At 43.0% G+C, this 15,928-nt stretch overlaps 2 protein-coding genes across 6 annotated transcripts in view; one reads left to right on the forward strand and one right to left on the reverse strand.

Annotated features, from left to right (window-relative positions):
* plxnc1 (plexin C1) overlaps positions 1–4,712 on the reverse strand; it is a 32,362-nt gene extending 27,650 nt beyond the window's left edge. For all 4 annotated transcript variants that reach the window (XM_077545420.1, XM_077545418.1, XM_077545419.1 and 1 more), the window contains exons 1-11: positions 3,535–4,712; positions 3,333–3,455; positions 2,245–2,379; positions 2,062–2,162; positions 1,874–1,979; positions 1,633–1,798; positions 1,451–1,553; positions 1,262–1,337; positions 551–592; positions 318–451; positions 10–189 (exon numbers count right to left, since the gene is read on the reverse strand). In XM_077545420.1, coding sequence (XP_077401546.1) covers positions 10–189; positions 318–451; positions 551–592; positions 1,262–1,337; positions 1,451–1,553; positions 1,633–1,798; positions 1,874–1,979; positions 2,062–2,162; positions 2,245–2,379; positions 3,333–3,455; positions 3,535–4,551 — 2,183 coding nt within the window. In that variant the 5' untranslated portion in view covers positions 4,552–4,712. The remainder of the gene's footprint in view (positions 1–9; positions 190–317; positions 452–550; positions 593–1,261; positions 1,338–1,450; positions 1,554–1,632; positions 1,799–1,873; positions 1,980–2,061; positions 2,163–2,244; positions 2,380–3,332; positions 3,456–3,534) is intronic.
* Positions 4,713–5,637: 925 nt separating this feature from the next.
* rerg (RAS-like, estrogen-regulated, growth inhibitor) overlaps positions 5,638–15,928 on the forward strand; it is a 29,337-nt gene continuing 19,046 nt past the window's right edge. The window contains exons 1-2 of one of the 2 annotated variants that reach the window (XM_077545415.1): positions 5,638–5,961; positions 9,076–9,194. In XM_077545415.1, the coding sequence (XP_077401541.1) occupies positions 9,134–9,194 (61 nt within the window). In that variant the 5' untranslated portion in view covers positions 5,638–5,961; positions 9,076–9,133. Of the gene's footprint in view, positions 5,962–6,500; positions 6,612–9,075; positions 9,195–15,928 lie in introns of those variants that run through there. The other variant, XM_077545416.1, reaches the window with a different exon arrangement.

Genomic DNA, 15,928 nt, shown 5'->3' on the forward strand with positions numbered 1-15,928 from the left:
AACTCCTACCTGCTCCAGCTGCTGTTTGGCGTCACAGCGGTGCAGGATGGTGATGACGTGTAGGTGAGTTTGCCGTTGCCATGGCAGCTGCCATCTGGGAGGACAGCACACACACGGACCGTTCCTTTGCCTTGGATGGCGGGAATGTGAAAGCTGAGCTTCACGGCAGTGTTGTTCCACACAGGAGACCTGAGACAAAATGTGAGGGAATCGGATAGCAACATGCAATATGAGTTTTGATCGGCCTAGAATGAGTGTCTCGTTACTGATAATGTCGAGATCAAATTAACAAGTGTGCTGCAGCTTTCAACACTCACTCCCGTGGCTTGCAGTCCATGTCGGTCTGGATCCTCACTGCAGTCACATGTCTGAGGTTATGGCCAGACAAAACAGCCCAGTTGTGGCCATAGAAAGACACAACATTGGGGGTGACAGAGGAGATCTCTGGCTTCTAACCGCAAACATGCACACAGACTATTGTTACATTTTCTTTGAAACATCAACTGGAGATAACGTGCGTAAAGTTAATACGATTTAGAGGGCGACTCACAGAAATGTTCATTTGTGATTGTATCGTTTGGCAAACTTGGTCCTGTTGGAAGACACAAACACAAAAATTTATTGGTACGACTGCGTATTAGGGCCACGTGTAAGTAAATATGCGGGTTGTTGTTGTTTTTTTTTAGAGAGAGGGGTAATATTGTGAGAAAAAAAACTCACAAATTGACCAGAAAAAAAGTTTAACATTTGTGGCATGATTAAGTAGCAAATTAGGGAGAGAGAAAATTTTTTTTTTGTAACATTATAAAGTGTCAAATTTGTGAGAAAAAAAAGCTCACAAATTCACAAGAATTGAACTTGCAGATTTGTGAGGAAAAAAAACCCTGAAACTTGCGAGAAGTAGCCTACTCAGATGTTTGTGCCAACTCACAATTCTTAAGTGTGCAAAATGTCTACAGTGGAAGAAGGTAAAAAAAATGATACTTTTTGCTCAGATTTTCAAATAAGGAGATAGTAATTGCTTTCGCAGAGATTAACCATCATATTAAGCATTCACACTTGGAAGAGGCACCACCTAAAACGAAAGCTACGACTGTAATAGAACCGCAGTTACAGTCGTAACTTTCGTCGACCATCGTGTCATCATCTTGCAAATTTGCCACTTTTTAATGTCACATATAGTCCAGTTTTTTTCTCAGAATGCTTTTCTTTCAATTTTGGGGGGGGGTGGGAAATTTAGGTGTAATACAAAGTTTTTTACATTTGTTTGTCCTGCAGTAGGCCAGGAACAGCTGCCGTTGCTCCAGCTGCACCCGAGCTCAAAACATCTGTGGCACCTGAAAAGAAAACACACCTTGTAGGTTGAGCATTTTCTGTGAACACGAATCACATGGTAACACATGGATCATATTCATGGAACATTTGTCCTTGTTGGTGTTTTGCGACTCACACAGCAACAGGAGGTGAGCCCCTGATGTCAGGGCACATCATCAACTTGATTCTTTCCAGAAAAAACATTGACCCCAGTCGGAACTTTACTGTCACGCTCATACCTGTACATTTCAAGGAGGTTAATAATATACACACTGTTGAGTGTTTCCATGACGTTTACCATGATGCAAATTGACGAACCTTTGCTGGTTAGCGTGCCATTTGAGAGGATGCAAGTGCATTGTGGGAAGATGGGCTGAGGGCCATCCCTACTGCAAAGCTCACCAGAATTTGCTGAGAACTGGCAGGCAAAGCTGGTGCTGGCGTTCTGATCCACTTTGACATGCAAGTGGACGTCCAAGCTGATCTGAAGGAGGCGAGGGTGGTAGTGCTCAAAAAGGCAAACGGACAACATTTTGTGAGCCGTGCTTGATGCTTGTACCTGACCATCAAGTTGCTTGTCGACCATGTAGGAAATCCTCTTTTTCTGGTAATCATCAGGAAAGGACAACCAGTAGGAGTTTTGGCATTGGTCCTTAAACGTGCAACTGAGATGAAACAAAACACCACCACCATCATCATCATCGTCATCATGTTGAGAGGATGAAGAAGTCAGAGGACGTGTCCAACCTCTTTTTGGCGTGACACCAGATGCAGCTTGGATCCTGCGCCGACCAGCAATCTTGCAGCGTTTTGTGCGTGTGGCACTTGGCCACGGACACACGCTGCACCTGCAAAACAAAAACATTCAGCATAAATCAATTCAGTCAATGACCATTTGACACTTTTCAACATTGAGCGAATAACACAAACCTGATTACTAAAGGCGGCGTACACGTGTTTACCATCCACTTGGTCCAGGGGCATACTGGGAAATACTTTGCGGTCATCAGGCGTCCGGTAAAGCAAAGTGGGACAAGTGCTGTGATGGTTTTTGTCTACACTTAGCTGGAAATAACGAGCACAGAAAAATGTATTGATTACAATTGACTATGACAAGTCTGAGGTTTAGCTGGAGCTTAACAGTTTGCATTAGTTATTAAAATGGCCAAGCATGAATAAAATGTCTGCCATTTATGATGTTCAGCACGTGGCTTGCATTTCTTGTGATTGAGGTAAAGCCACAAGCACGTGATCCACTCTTGCATTTGACTTGGCAAGGAGACTTTGTGCACTTTTTCCTGAGTGCCATCAAGTGTGACAAACATTCAAACAAGCAAGCAAACCGATTTGCACAGGACTTCCTCAGGCCCACTTACTTCCCTTGTAGTCACTCTTAATGCCTGCTTCACTTCCTCTCTCGACATGAGGCAAGTGTGTAAGTGTGACAAGTTTTCACGTGGTAGTTATGCTTGCAAAGTCATCAATATGAATGTGACAGGATCGCCACAAGTTGTCGTCACTTTGTTTGTTAGTTGCATTGAAATGCTAAAGCAAATCAGTGACACGTTGATTTGCTAAGCCTTAATCAAGTATAAATATCATTTTGCGTCCAAAAACTAAAATATGTTAAGTGCTACGGTACATGTGACATGCCAATCAAATAGCAGTCAGTGCTAGCAATAAAAACTTCAAGTTTGTTCAGCTAGAAAGCAAAAAGGCACAGGAAAAGCAGAACTTTGTTTGTGGTAAAGTCGAAGCGCTTGAAATGGTGGCAGTTGTGCCAACCCCCATGCAACATGTGTTTGAAAGGGAGTCATCCCCAATTTGAACAGGATGTGCCGACTTATGCAACCTCCACATTAACTGACTTGCTTTTTTACTTCCCCTCTCAAAATGACTTTTTTTTCTCTCCTCAATGGTGTTTTACAGTTTAGGGTGGAAACGTTTTGATTTATGATTGATCTTTTTTTTATTATTGATGTGACAAAGCCGATATGTGTAAGTGTACTAACTCATACCTTAATGAGCTGTCCATCTGCTGTCCCAACGAAGACAAGCATCCAGGCCCCTTGCATTGTGGCCAGGACAGCCGTCATGGAGGTCTGCTTGAAGAGCACTTTCAATGGCTGCAGCACCTTCACCTGACAAACACAAACCAACAACAGGCAGACAGAGATCATTGGACTGCAACAAGGGCGAGAAGTCAGTTGTACAACTAACCGCGGTGTTTTGTTGGCTACATGTGACACCACTGTAGAAATCGGGGTCTTTATCTGCTGCTATTGTGGAATCGGGACTGATGTCAAACAGAACCAGCTGAGTGGCGCTTGGATCACCGTCTGCACTGAACACGCCGACCCACAAAGTGGATGGGGGTCCGGGTGAGACCGGTGAGGAGGTCACCAATCTACTGCCCGGAATCCCGGGGATGAGCAGAGATGCTCCACGCAGAGATTTCAGGGTGTCGGCTTTCCTTGCTTTGGCCTGGAGCCAGATGAGGCGAACTCTGTTGCCGCCAGCTTGCGAAGAAAGCACATTGGCAAACAGATAAATGACAGCATCGACCTGAAATCCAGCCATGAAATCCACATCACCGCAGCTTCGAAAGAGAGGGTTGGAGCCGTCACCGGAGAAGGAGAAGAGCAGTTCGGGCTTGTTATCTGTGTTGTGGAGGTACACGGCCTCTTTGGAAGAGTCGCACATGCTGTACCAGGTCATGCCCTTGCGTTGCTGGATGGCAGTCATGATGTAAAAGTCACGGCTGGCCCTCTGAACGTCCACTAGGAAGGCCACGGACGCGCTGGTGCGCTTAGAGGGCCCCACCAGGATGTGCTCCCTGTGAAGTACCGTGGAAATGTTGGCCAAGGCTAGCAGCTCGCAGTAGCCGCACACGTTGTCGGTCACGCCGCAGCTGATCAGGGTTCCGTTCTCCACAAAGGGCAACAGCACGTTGACGCTGAACGTCTCATTCCACCAATCTCCCGCGACTCTGGTAAACTGTGCAGTGTTACTCCTTCCCTTGAGGACGCCTTTCTGCTCGACTGCGTGGACTAGACTAAGGCTGCGGCTCAGCTGGTAGAGTTTCTCTTCGGTTGCTACATAGACGGCATCAGCTGTGGCGACCAAGTGGCGGATGTCCCCGTCCACGACGAAGCCTCCACCTGTTGCCTCCAGGCACTGACCTACTTGTGGCCAGAAAAGACAGAAGAGAGGCGTCGACAGAAGCAGTGGCGGCATCCTCTTGCTGTGGTACCAGCCGGACGCTTTGCATGCCTCTCAGTCCGCCGCTCTGGAGTGGTGCGTAAAAGCGCACAGCGCGCCACCTCAGAGCACAAGTGTTTCAAGTGGGAGGGAGTGCATGTGTGCTGCTGGGCGTCAAACATTTCAGATTATTTCCCAGACTGTTGTTGATTTGAAAGACACAAACAAAAATCAAATTAGGCTAAATGCAACCAAGGGAAAACACCAGGCTAAAAAAAAAATTGTATGCACCAAATAAATTTTGGTATTGGTATTGCATCGAAGGAAGTATATAAGGAAAGAAGCAGAAAAACAGATTTAAGTAATAAAGTAATACTTAAAAGGAAGATGACAAAAATGTAGGTTTTAAGCAAAGGAAGGAAGGATGAAAGGAAATAGCAGATGTGATGGAAGGAAGGCAAGAAAGAAAAATATGTCAGGTGTGGGGCCATGGGGGGTACAAATGAGACTAGAAAGGAAGGAAGGTTGAAAAGCAGGCTTCAACGAAGGCCAGATGGAAGACGCAAAAATGAAAGCAACTCAGAGGAAGTCTGAAAGGGGGGAAAAATAACTGGAAATATGATAACAATGAAACATTTTAAACTTGAAGTACTGATTTGGCCCACCATTAATATAAACTTATTAAGTGCACACTCCTGTCCTCTTGTGGTTGAAAACAGCATAGCAGGGAAAATTCTACTGGGAAAATGCTGGACTATTAATAAAATGTTGACCCCATCTGGATAACAATCAACAATCAGTGTTAGTGGCTTTGAGTTCGACTACTAGCTGCCACATCACAATCACTATTTACCGTCAGACTATGCATATATAATTTTTCTTTTTGGTTAAACAAACAGCAAACATTGGACTCCTTTAATTATAAAGTGTTGTAATTTACCGAAGAGTATGTAAAAACACAACTTGACGCACCTGCTATTCAACGTTAAACCCCGCTTCCGGTTTACAAGGCTATTGGAGGAAAACTGACCAATCAAAATGCAGGACAGGCCTGACAGTTGTTTTTTTTTTTAAGGTGGTGTGTTTTCCCTGTGTTGTCAATAGCTTTCACTAGATGCCGCTGTGTGCACTGTTTTGGTAGCACTGCAGGGGCATGCAAGACTCGATCTCTTCACTATTTGTTGGGAACTCCTCGTCTTATTATTAAGACGCACGGTTGAGGTTCATTCACAGCAGCGAGGGAGCTGCTGTTCATTCTCCGTGCGTCCGTCCATCCTTCCATCAGGCTGGTCCATCAGGCATCCATCTATTTATCTGTCCGTACGGTGGTCTGTCGCTGAATGCAGCTGCGCACACCCAGTGTCTATATCTACCTGGAGGGACACTTTGATTGATTTCCTCCCCTGTTCATCTCCCCGAAATCATCGCTGGTTGTAGCCGACATTGGTAAGTCATCTACTTGGGCTTTTATGTCAGTCGGGTTCCCAAACATCCACATTAGCAAAATTTCCCATCTCAGCCCTCATCTGGTTTGACTTGCATACAGTGGTGTCACGCTGTAAGAAATAAGTCTCCATGTGTGCCCATTTCGGCTTTTAAAGGCACAATTGCACACTACAGATGACACCGCCGGTTAGGCCTACTGGGCTCCCAAGTTAATTGTAAAAGTCAAGTCTAGCAAGAGTATAGCAGTTACAAATGTACATAACATCTTGCTTCCGTGCTGATCTTCATACATGTGCAGCGCACACTTGTTTCCTCCTCTTTTTCTTGGGTCACAGGACATAATTGGCATTCACAAGCGCCTCTGGCTGTTGCGTAATAGTCCACATCTCAGTGGACTTTGGGGTCACCCTGCGCATCTCTTGCCAAATGTGCTTTGGCCTTGCTTGTCATACTGATGATGCGTATCAATAGCAATGTTGTTGCACTGACTTGAAGTAATCTCCGGGAGGAAATGAAGGCTTGTTAAGTTAAGATGTTATTGGGACCTCGAAGCTGATGCGTGCACTCTAATTACAATAACATTGATGTGATTCTTCTACCTCAGTCCACATTTTCAAATTGTTCATGTAGATAGCAATTCTCAAGCTTGGGTATGTATTTTCAGTACACATTTGCTGTCACTACATAAGTCCAATGCGCGTGTATTTTGATGACAGGCTTGTGGTTAGCTGTCTTTCTATAGCCTGCACTGCAGCAGGTCTCCTCCCATGGTTTGGAAGTTTGCACTCTGTAATCTCCTCCAACCTCAGCACCACCCTGGTTCCTTTCCCGGGGCAGGGAAGGCACACAAAGACAAATGGGCACCTAGCTGGATGGAGAGGGGGAAAAAAACAAAAAACAAAAAAACATAAGCTCAGTTCGACGGGACAATTAGAGCCCCAAAAGGGAGGAGGTCCACCCAAGAGTGAAAGAAGCGTGCTAATTTAAGACTGCTATCGTTTTGGTAACCTTACCTCTAATCTCATAAATATCAATTTGAAAGGTTGGAAATTAGTCATGAAGTGACAAAGTATATTTTGGACCTTTTAGCCTGACAATTAAATTGCAACTTAGTGTAGTTTGTGTTATTAAAGTTGTACTTACGTTGGAGATGATATGGGTGTGCACTGTGCACAAATGTTTGATTTCATCAAAAATTTGGTCTGTTCACTTGGCATATGCATCTAAAAAAACCATCAAGTTCTTATCACGTTATTGTTTTCTAGTCTTGTTTAACAGAACCAGACTGTCCATTGTGTGCTAATGAAAGGCAGTAGTTGCAGTTTGTTATCATCTCATTCTTATCCTGGCAGTGAGTGAACAGATTAGCGGACTATTGATTTCATGAACTGAGAGAAACAGCCAAAGAAAACAATTGATTTGTCACTTTAAGCAGACTTAAATCAACTTCTTATGGAAGCATTTGCTGACTCTTTGAGCTAAAATAATATTTTGCTAAGCTCTATAAATTCTTCATGTCATTGTTTCGGGACAGCGTCAACGGTGCAGTGCTTTTTTAAATATAACACTATGCACTTTTGTCTTCACGCCAACAAGTTTTTTCTGAAATTAATACGTGGGGAACTTGCCTTCTAGTGGGGACAGCAGCTCGTAAGCATACGGATCAGGAAATGGCAAAACACGGGAATGACCATGTTGGCAGGGAGACTCGCTCAGTGGTGTTTCCCCTTTGCTGTTGCTGTGTGGGAGTTGTTCTCTCTCTCTCACTGCAGTAATACACGCTGTACAATAGACAGATTGTTAAACAATTTCAGGTTAAAAGCATCAGCTAGACTTAAAGTTCGCTGCAAAAGATCTTACACGATTCTTATTGATATGAAACGGGTGGCATGCGATTGCGAAGGGAAGTTCATTAGGCTGCAGAAAATCTATTAGCAGCCGTAGAAGCGACTGGTAATGTTGCAGGCATTTAGACCGACAGAGGAGGTGTCTCATTTCATGTCCTTATTTACACACACTTGCACCTATGCTTGTGTTTAATTAAGCCACTAAGCATATCACACACATTGAAAAATAAACACACGCTAATGCAGTCAAGAAGTGTACATTGGGGCTGGTCCAACATGACCACATGTCTCTTACACTCGACACTTGGATTCATAATAATAGTAATCAGTCTTTTAAGGATGTCAGCTCGACTCTCACCAAGAGAAAGAGGAGCACATGGCCACCATGTATGGGCATGTGTGTGCCAGCATAACAGGGAAATGATTACACAAGCCCCCCTGAGTGTGTGTATATGTTGTGAGTCCTTTGGAGGTTTGCCACACTCCCTCACTTCTGCCAGCGAGACGTTTACACTTTTGGCTTCCAAAGAGGGAATCATTAGGGGAAAGCCCACGTATCAAACACCTGCTGCTAAATCATAAGATATCATGACATACTACAAACATTAAAGGTGCGTGATGCTGTTCAAAAAGCATTTTCGACATCATGCAGGCTCCACTAATGCCCACATGAGTACAAAGAGCCTTGACTTTTTGACTCGGAGAGTGCCCATCAGCTTGTATCTTCCCTTCAGTGTGGAGTGAACACTCCACCGTTTCTTGGTTTGGAGTGGTTAGCGTACAACATGATTGCGATACAATGATAAAAGTAAAAATACCAGGGCTGCTTGGAGCACAGCCCAAACCCCAGCTCAGACTCCAAGAAAAGTGAAAAACAAAGAGTTTCCACATACTTGAGCTTGACACCGAGGCTGTATTACGCTTTAGGCCAGACTAATGAACTTCCCTTTGCAGTCGCCAGTAAAAAAAAAGAAAAAGTGACAAACTCCACAAAGCAACTTTACTGATGAGAAGTAGCATAAAGTGTGCTATGGAGGCTCCCTCTAGTGGTATGTGAGAGAATGACTGACAAAATAATTATCCGAAGCGCTTTATCCTCACGAGGGTTGCGGGGGTGCCCGGCTGTCTTCGGGCAGTTGGCGGGGTACACCGTCAACCGGTTGCCATTTACATGCTTTTCTTCTTTGCTTGGGTAAGCATTGATTTTCTTTCAAGCACAATGTATGCGGCGACATGACAAAATTACTTTTTGCACTTTTCTCCGCAGGTGCTGGTTTCTCCCGTAGGAATCAGAAGATGGCCAGTTGACTTGAGAGCTTGCCATCATGGCCAAAAGCCCGGAGGTGAAACTCGCCATCTTAGGCCGAGCAGGTGTGGGCAAGTCAGGTAGGATGGGATCTTTTATATTGATTACAATTGTGTTTGTTATATTTAGCATCTCCTCCTATGGCTTATACGAAGATTGAAATCTGACATGCTCCCAACTTAGTTGGCTCATATTTTTGTAATTTGCATACCGAACCTATAAAACGGACACATTATTTACATGTTTTAGCATGTTTATCTCTGATTTGTCTCTGTGTGCCTCATCACAACCTCTACAAATATTTTCTGTCAACATTTTTATACCTAACATAAATTCAGCCTTGCTTTGTTTGTAGAGTCCCATTTTGTTTTTTCCTTTGTGTTTCGGCATAAATGCCTTTATTATCTCCACTTAGGCTACGTTCACACTGCAGGGCGTGATGCTCAATTCGGATTTTTTGTTAAATCCGATCTTTTTATGTACCGTACACATTACATAAACAAATGCCACATGCCCGTGATGCGAATCGCATGCGCAAAGAGCACACGCCGTGTGACGTACACCCAAAACAACGTCACGTTGCAGTGTTCACGGATGTAACCCGACTCGCAACGTTTCACCGCCAACCAAGTCGCTTAGGTAAGCGACTTTTATCATATGCAAATTTAGCTGTGACAACGCACGCTACAGATTGGTGGACTGGTGGACTCGTTTCGCGGACGTGTTAGGAGTTCGATTTATGTGTCTTGTCTGCAGACATTATGCAAATTCAGCTGTGCAAACGCCCGCGCTCCTGGTTGGTGGACTGTTTTCACGTCCGCTCCTGTTTGGCTGCTGTCCTCGGTTTTATCGTGCGTTAGTTTTGAATATGCTGTTTACAAGCAGCAACAGAAATACGTCGGACTTATTTTTTGCATCTTATGTCGCCAGAGTAGCAAGGTTGGAAGAGGTCAAAGAAATTTGGGGGGGAAATTCAGGCACACTCTTCAACCTCATTTCATTGAGAAGTCTACCGAAGAGGATACATCGCCGTTTGTGATGAACCGTCTGCAGGGCTGAATTTCTACTATCACCACACGCAACTTTATACTTCATGTTTCAAGTGTGATTAATTAAAGACAAATAAAAATGTAACACTGTTACTCAAAACAGCTTTGTATATATTCACAGACGTGTCAGTAGTCTCCCTTCCAAGCACTCTCTCCTGCCCGTGCAGAGCGAATAGGCTTTTGATGACGTATGAATCGGATGCGTGCGGATGAGCGTTCACAGTGCAAACGCATTGCATACATATCCGATTTATATCCACATACGAAAGAGGCCCAGGTCGGGTGTTAAAAAAGCGGAATTGTACCGTTCACACTGCATGAAAAAAATCAGATACTTGTGAAAAAATCGGCATTGAGCTGCAGTGTGAACGCAGCCTTAGTGTCCTTGGAAACAAAAAAGGGTCATTCTCAGACGCTCCTGTAAGATCACAACATTTCCAAATTAGCTTCTTCTTTTTTTAAACTTTCTCTTTTGTTATTAAAAAAATAAATAAAAAATAAAGCATGCAACTGGCTGAACATATGTAAGCACAACGATTCCTTCAGCTCAGCAGAGTGTAGCAGTAAGAAATGCCCACCTGGAACTTCTGAACCCCTTTTTAAGGCTCACCGTCTTAAAATTGAATCCTCCCAAATCATCAGTATTCTTGATTATTGCTTGTATGCCTACAGCCACAGACGGGAGTCACTTTTGTCATCATCACCCATTTGAATTAAACTGGCAGGGTTGTATAGGGTTGTTATGCAGTCATTTTTATTTCTAATTCTTCCACTCTGAGTGATGGTGAGAGGAACATTTATTATGTCACAGGGTTCCTTCTATCCTATTACACAGGAGCAGAAATGTTCCTTAAAACTAGCGACCAGTTAATCAAATTCATCATTGCAATGCAGTTGAATGCAATTTTGAAATTGCAAAGGCCGCAATTTTTTTGGGGGAAAACAGCTTCAGTTTGGTCAGTTGGTAGGCTTTATTATATTTTCTAGTTATGATTATGATTATGATTATGATTCTTCTTCTTCTTCTTATTATTATTTCATTTATATAATGTCCAGATATAAGTTGAGAGCTTAAGTGCAGTCCACGTGTTTCCATTTCATTGTTTCCTGAACCATGTAAAGTAAAATTTTGTTTGCGTTATTGTTGTAATCTGATTTATGACTTGCTGACGTCTGTTTACATCACTCGTGTTTGGTATAATTTTGTCAAGTTGATGTAGTGAACACTTAAAAGACTGCATGTCAAACTGTTCACTAAGTTAAAAATTCAAATTAAAGTAACTGTCACCAAAACAAATAATAAATCTGATATTGTTTATTGTAATACAGATTATTTTATTGCTTGTGTTTCTTGAAAAAAAGAACACATATTGGAAGAGAATAATCACAAAAATAATGTGTAGGAAATTGCAATTAGATTATTTTTTTAGGATTTTGCCCTATTTGGCAGCATGGTGGAAAAGTGGTTATAGCAAATCTGCCACACAGTTGGGTTCAAATCTCGGCTAGAGTCTTTCTGTGTGGTGTTTGCATGCTCTCTCTGTGTTTGTGTGGCCTTTCTTAATGTTGAGTACAAATGAAGACTCGAAATGGTCCGTAGGTGGGAATGTAGAAGGTTGTTTGTTTATATGTGCCCTGCGATTGGCCGGCGACCAGTCCAGGGTGTACGGTACGCTTCCTTCCTGCATCCAATGTCGGATGGGGTGCGCTCCAGGCCAGCCCACCCTTTCACCACCCTTATGAGGACAAACGTTGTAGAAAATAGATGGAGGCAGTGAAGCTCCATTTACACATGGTCACTTGCAGGATTTGAAGATTTAAAGCCAAAAAACTAGGTATGCTATTGCAGAACAAATATGTGATCATACTGTACTTGAAGATTTAACATCAGCTAATGTCTGATACAGTACATCACTGAGTGGAAAATGTGTACGTTGGTATTTGGCATATCCAACACAAATAAAGCCACTGATTGCTTTGCTACAGTGAATCCATCAAGATAATCTGTACTATCCATGATCTCATCTTTTCTCTGCACACGCGGGCATTTGACGCATGCCTCTCGTTGCTCTTTCAAAAATGATAGTAGGCACACACGCACGCACACACGCACGCACACAGAAGGATTGCGTTGACGGCCGCCATGTGTGAAGCGCCACGTAGCGCCTCTGATGTGGGCAACAATGAGTGGCTCAAGAGTCCCTTTTAGTGGCAACCCACGGATGCTGATGAAGCGCCACTATCTGTTAACGTGCACTCGGGCTGTGAAAGACCCTCACACCCTTTTTGGTGAAGGAGTGGAAGGAGCAAAATAAAAAGATCAATTTCAATTGCACTCCTTATTCTTACTGCAGCAAAATGTGTTGACACGGTGAAGTTTAACATCATGATTTTGCTCATCACTTTAAACATCCGCTGAATGATATCTACAAATCTGTAAGTAAATGTTTTAAGCAAGTGAGAAGACTCACAAGGGAATGAATTATTCATTTGGCTTCAATTTAGCATAAGTGCAGGGTAGGCCAAATTGATGCTCATGCTCCGGAAATGTGCCATGAGATCAGTATTGCTGTGTACAAAAGGAGAACACGCTTCTGGTTTTGCTGTTGATCTTGACGCCACTGAACAGCAGCCTGCTGCCGGGTTTTCTTGGGGCGATATTGAAAGGTCTATGATGTTTGTGTGCCGCGGACCCCCGCTGAGCCACCTACCACTAATCAGGACAAGAGTGGATCAACTCAAGTGTGGCTCCTCTGACAATTTGCAGCTGCTTAGTCAGTGCACATAAACATTGGACAATTACTCGCCCTGACACACATGCACGCACACAAACATGAGCAGAGCTTAAAGCTGTCCTTTTAACATTGTACACTTTATTATATCATTTCTGGATGTGTTTTCTAGTGGTGGAGCAGCCTGCAAACTAATAAGAATTGCTAAGGCTCGTGTCCAAGCCGCCACGTCACAATTATACAAACTGTCGATTATAACCAAAAACACAATGCAAGAGAGCACGGAACTATTCTGCATACATCAACTGAAGCAGTTCAGAATCAATAATTATCTACTGACATGACGCAAATATGAAAACTGTGAATAAACAACGGCATACCAGAGATGCTGATGTTGGCTATAGATTACTTTTGTCAAAGTTAAAGCGTTAACTCATTGATTAATCACAAAAAAGTATCACATTAATCATGTATTAAAGCAGATTAATCACACTATTAATTTTGACCGCAGATGATCCTTTAGCGTGACAGCGGACGGCTACGTTAAAGGTAGCACAGGTTGTGTTTGAGCAATAAACATAACGACGTGCATTAAGTAAAGCATTTAATAAATGTTTGTGTATGACATTCAGACAATTTGTTCATGTCAAGCTACTGGGTCATATTTTTTTCATTTTAAATTATGCAATTAACCAACTGATTAGAAAAAGAGGAGGATGGGAGAGTGCAGTGGATCAAAAACTGTGGAAGACGTCCTTATAACATTATAGGTTGAAAGAACTAACACACAACAGGTGCTCTTTAACTTTGGCGGGCAAATGTTTTTGATAAAAAGCCTTTTTAATTAAGTGATGTGATTAATCTGATTTTAAAAAATTAATCGTTTGACAACTCTACTATAGATGCGTTTTGCCAGTCCAAGTTGGCTGTAACAAGTTTTGCTCTGACCGACCACTCACCAATGTTGACATCATCAAATGCAACACAAATTCTGAAGGGCCTGTGCAGATTACATTGACCTGACAGCACATAAAGGCTGATATTGGAGTGCAAAACAAAACAAAAACAAATTGAACATCCACACTAATATACAGTGCAGCCAAGAGAAACGCTACGGAATAGGCTGCTAACAGAACAGAAAATGAAGAAAGGAAAAACAAGGTTTTGATAGAAACATCCTTGAAGCTGGATGGCAAATGTTCCGTCTACAAACTTGTTCTTACTCATTGTTTATGAGCAGCCAAGCTCGATTTGGGCTGATCACGCCATGAAGGAATCCTGGCGCCAAAAAGCTCTTAAAATGCACTCGACACTAAAGGCAACATTTGTCAGATGTGTGTGTGTGTGCGCGTGTGCGAACAAAAACAAAAGGAGAACGCCAAACCTGTGTCTGTCCTGCTGCTGACCACCTCCAGGCCCGTCGCAATTCGGCCTCATGTATACTGTAAGTCTGCTCATCGGGAGGGAGTCATCTAGGGGGCACACAAGCCAGGCCAAACTGCAGGAAAAATATAAAATATGGACAGACAGACAGACAAGAGAGCACTGTGCTTCATTTTTTTTTTAAATCTTCTTGTAGAACTTTATGAAACAAAAATGCAATATGCCAGATGATTATACACATAGAGTTAGATTGCCAGGTGTTAGTTACCCACTGTTGTGACTTTATATCATCTTAAGGCTCCTGACTTTTCTTTGGTATCACCTTATTTGCTTCTTATTTCACCGCAGGCAGTAATGTTGTGAAAAAGCCGTTATTAGAGTCAATTTACTTGCTGGGGAAGTCAATCAAGCAAGTGAACCTGAACCAGCCAGCAGCCATGCTAACCATCGCTTGTCATCTGCCCACAATTTTTTTTTTTTTCCCCCTGAACATCCTTGCCCAACCGCCATGGGAAAGAAATGCAGGTGCATGCCCAAGAAAGATGGCAGGCCAGGCACTTCCATATCAATTACAGCGGTGATGATCACTTATTTGCCTGCTGGAGGAAATGACAGCATTGCGTAATCAATGAACCAATGGGCTCTTCACGGCCACGAGGGAGGCCGTTACCTCCTGCATGACCAGGATGCAAAGGCATGATGACAGCCCCGTTTGTCCCGTTGCCTTCATGACATTCTTGTCAATGTTGACGCATGCAAGGCAGAGTGCGGCAGCATGCTAAGGGTTTTATCAGCGATCGCGATGCTTTTACTTTCTCAGATAAGAGATTTGGAAACAATCCCGAGTAGCTTTCAGAGTGATTGAACGCGTGTCTACCTCCTACAATGTGAAGTAATTTTTATGTCATTGCGTAAGACCTTCCTGAACTTCAAGATAAAATGTTAGCTTGCAAGGCCAGTTGAAAGCTTTTGCACACGAGTCGCCATTGGAAGCAAACGTTGATTCCGTGAGCACAACGTGAATTGAGAGATTTTCAAACTCACATGACAAGAGGTAGCGATTGGTCACATAATAAAACATGACACGTGCATAGTGTCAAAAAAGCCTCTTAAGATAATTTGACAATTTAATTAATTAATTAATTTAATTTGAGCGTCGCCAAGGCCTGCAATTGGTTGCCATGGAAACTTTTGTATTGCATATTTGCATTGTATCCACTGGATAACAAAAAAGGATTATGTAACATCTGTGCACAGTAATGCAAATCAAAACTGTTGTAAATCTCAAATTTTTAACAATGTGCCCAACTATTTTTATTCCTTGCTTTGAACAAAGCCTAACCTTTATTAAGAGCCCTTTAAAAAAAAAAAAAGAATCCTGAAGGCAACATGCATTCTGTTCTTGCATTTCATGTGTCTCACGCACACGTATATGCAATCTCATGATTATGTCACCAGTTGGTGGGCTTCTTGAGAGTTATTTTTAGCACAAACCTCTGACTGTCCTCAGCCTTGGCATATTGTGTGCCTGCCACGCGTAATCATGACACCGGCTCGTTTCCGGCCGTGATACCACTGACATGACACCACCCGTGCTCTTGTAAAAGGTCCAAATTGATCTCCTGAATGGATTTTTTTGGCTTTCAGGAA

This window comes from Vanacampus margaritifer, chromosome 15 (genome assembly GCF_051991255.1).
Source record: "Vanacampus margaritifer isolate UIUO_Vmar chromosome 15, RoL_Vmar_1.0, whole genome shotgun sequence".
Taxonomy (NCBI): domain Eukaryota; kingdom Metazoa; phylum Chordata; class Actinopteri; order Syngnathiformes; family Syngnathidae; genus Vanacampus; species Vanacampus margaritifer.